This window comes from Protobothrops mucrosquamatus, unplaced genomic scaffold, assembly GCF_001527695.2.
Source record: "Protobothrops mucrosquamatus isolate PMUCROS unplaced genomic scaffold, P.Mucros_1.0 scaffold7095, whole genome shotgun sequence".
In the NCBI taxonomy this organism is placed as follows: domain Eukaryota; kingdom Metazoa; phylum Chordata; class Lepidosauria; order Squamata; family Viperidae; genus Protobothrops; species Protobothrops mucrosquamatus.
In genome coordinates this window covers 14,811-16,801 of record NW_015392903.1, presented here as the reverse complement: position 1 = coordinate 16,801, position 1,991 = coordinate 14,811, and the positions used below count along the sequence as shown (strand labels likewise).

At 46.7% G+C, this 1,991-nt stretch overlaps 1 protein-coding gene across 1 annotated transcript in view; it reads right to left on the bottom strand.

The window, feature by feature from the left end:
* Positions 1-220: 220 nt before the first annotated feature.
* LOC107300440 (synaptic vesicle glycoprotein 2B-like) overlaps positions 221-1,991 on the bottom strand; it is a gene marked incomplete at its 3' end in the record, with an annotated part of 4,591 nt that continues 2,820 nt past the window's right edge. The window contains exon 3 of the mRNA XM_015829767.2: positions 221-372. Coding sequence (XP_015685253.2) covers positions 221-372 — 152 coding nt within the window. The remainder of the gene's footprint in view (positions 373-1,991) is intronic.

Genomic DNA, 1,991 nt, shown 5'->3' with positions numbered 1-1,991 from the left:
GTGTTAACTACAGTATGGAAATGGTCTCTTAGCGTCTGCCAAATTCTATTACACAGAACATACTGCCTAATATGCATGGAGGGCACCAAGTTAAATAAAGATACATCGCAGCCTGTTCTGGTTCCCACTAGGTGACTGGAAGAAGGTCATCTCAGTGAAATAAAAGCTGGAGACAAGACACAGAAGCAGGAAAATTCCCTCTAGATCTGGAAACAGTTACCATAATGTGGGATGATACTCCAGGCCATGACCGAGGCGTACAAACCACCAATCATCCAGAACATGCAGAGCCAGCTCAGGTGTTCCCCTCGCTTCTCACGGGCTAAGAATTCAGAGAAATAGGCAAAGACGATGGGCAAGGAACCTCCAATACTGAAGAAAGAAAAGGAGGAANAGGAAGGAAGGAAGGAAGGAAGGAAGGACAGGGAGGAAGGAAGGAAGGAAGGAAGGAAGGAAGGAAGGAAGGAAGATTATTTATACAGGCTTGGGTACAAATATAAGTGACCAGGTTTCCACATGTCCTCTTAGGCTCTGATTTGTTTAACTATGGCTTGTTCAATAAGTGACAATTGACTAGCATTATACAACGTTGTGGAAATAAACCCCATGAAACACAATAGCGGTTTAAGATGACATGTAAGCCCAGCCTGTGCGTGTTTGCATGTAGAGTATCCCTGTGTGTGTATGTACACAACAGTATATGGGAAACATAACAAATCACGCACAATATGGTCTATTTCCAAGTCCCACTGTCAAACCATTTGCTCATCCAGGGCCATTTTTAATGGACTTTGGAATTAATTGCTGGGAACAGGATGGTATAATATACTGTCGTCCTTTCTCTGGCTCTAATCTCAGTTCTCATAGGAAGCACAACATTCACAATTTGGCCAAGACAAAATGTACTGATTGAACCAATGTTCCTATGAACATTCCCAAAGCAGAACAAATAAACTGCCACAAAGAGGTAGCCCGGCTCACTGCAAGATCCCCAGTTTGCTAAACCAGCTACCAGAAAGTCACAAATCATTGCGGACTCCCTTATTTTACCAAAGGAAAGTGGGGAGTTGATTAATTTCCTCCCATTATAGACCAAAGGCCCTTGTGACATTAAAAGGCACCGCAGCGTTAACAACAACCGCGGCAGCCAGAAGCTTTATATCTATGGAAATCAGGCATTGGAGGAGTCCATAAATACTGTTATTTCTCCTAATCGGGACAAAAGCAAAGGCTGTGTAGTGAACAACACAACGTTTAGATGCATTGGCTTCAAGGCTGCAAGCCAGCTGCGGTTCCCTTTCACGTATTCATTATTCCTTCTTTAGCTTAGTTTTGTTTTTCTCTTCTGGAGGAGATGCCTTTTCTCTCCCCCTCCCCCCCCCGTTTCTTTCTTTTCCCTACTAAGCATGTGGATAACACACAAACACATGCAAAGGCACACACACATGAATGACTGGATCAAACTATAAACTCTTAAAACAGTGGTTCTCAACCTTTTTAATGCCGCGACCCCCCAACCGGTCGTAAGTCGAAGACTAAACCGGTCGTAAGTCGAGGACTACCCAACCGGTCGTAAGTCGAGGACTTTCCCTGCCCGGGAGCGCCGCGCATGCATGGTTCCGCCCCCTGCACCGGCCGAGGCGTAGCTGGCAAGCGGCAGAGACGGAGCAGGCCGACCACCAGCTGGCCCAGCCCAAGGGAGGTAAGGCACCCGCCAGAAAAGGGGAAAAAATGGCGGACAGCCTTGCTTGGCGACCCCCGTGAAATGGTCGATCGACCCCAAATGGGGTCACGACCCATAGGTTGAGAACCGCTGTCTTAAAACATACAGGGTGTTAATAGAATAGAGCTTCCTTCTTGATGACCGTATGGATGACTGGATTCCAGGGAGTGAAGCATTGCCATCTGGCCTGATTGTGGTCCTCCTGCATCCTCTCCAGAATGTTGGATGTTCACAGCTCCTGGCTATGTCAAGAGAGCCTTGGGATGAA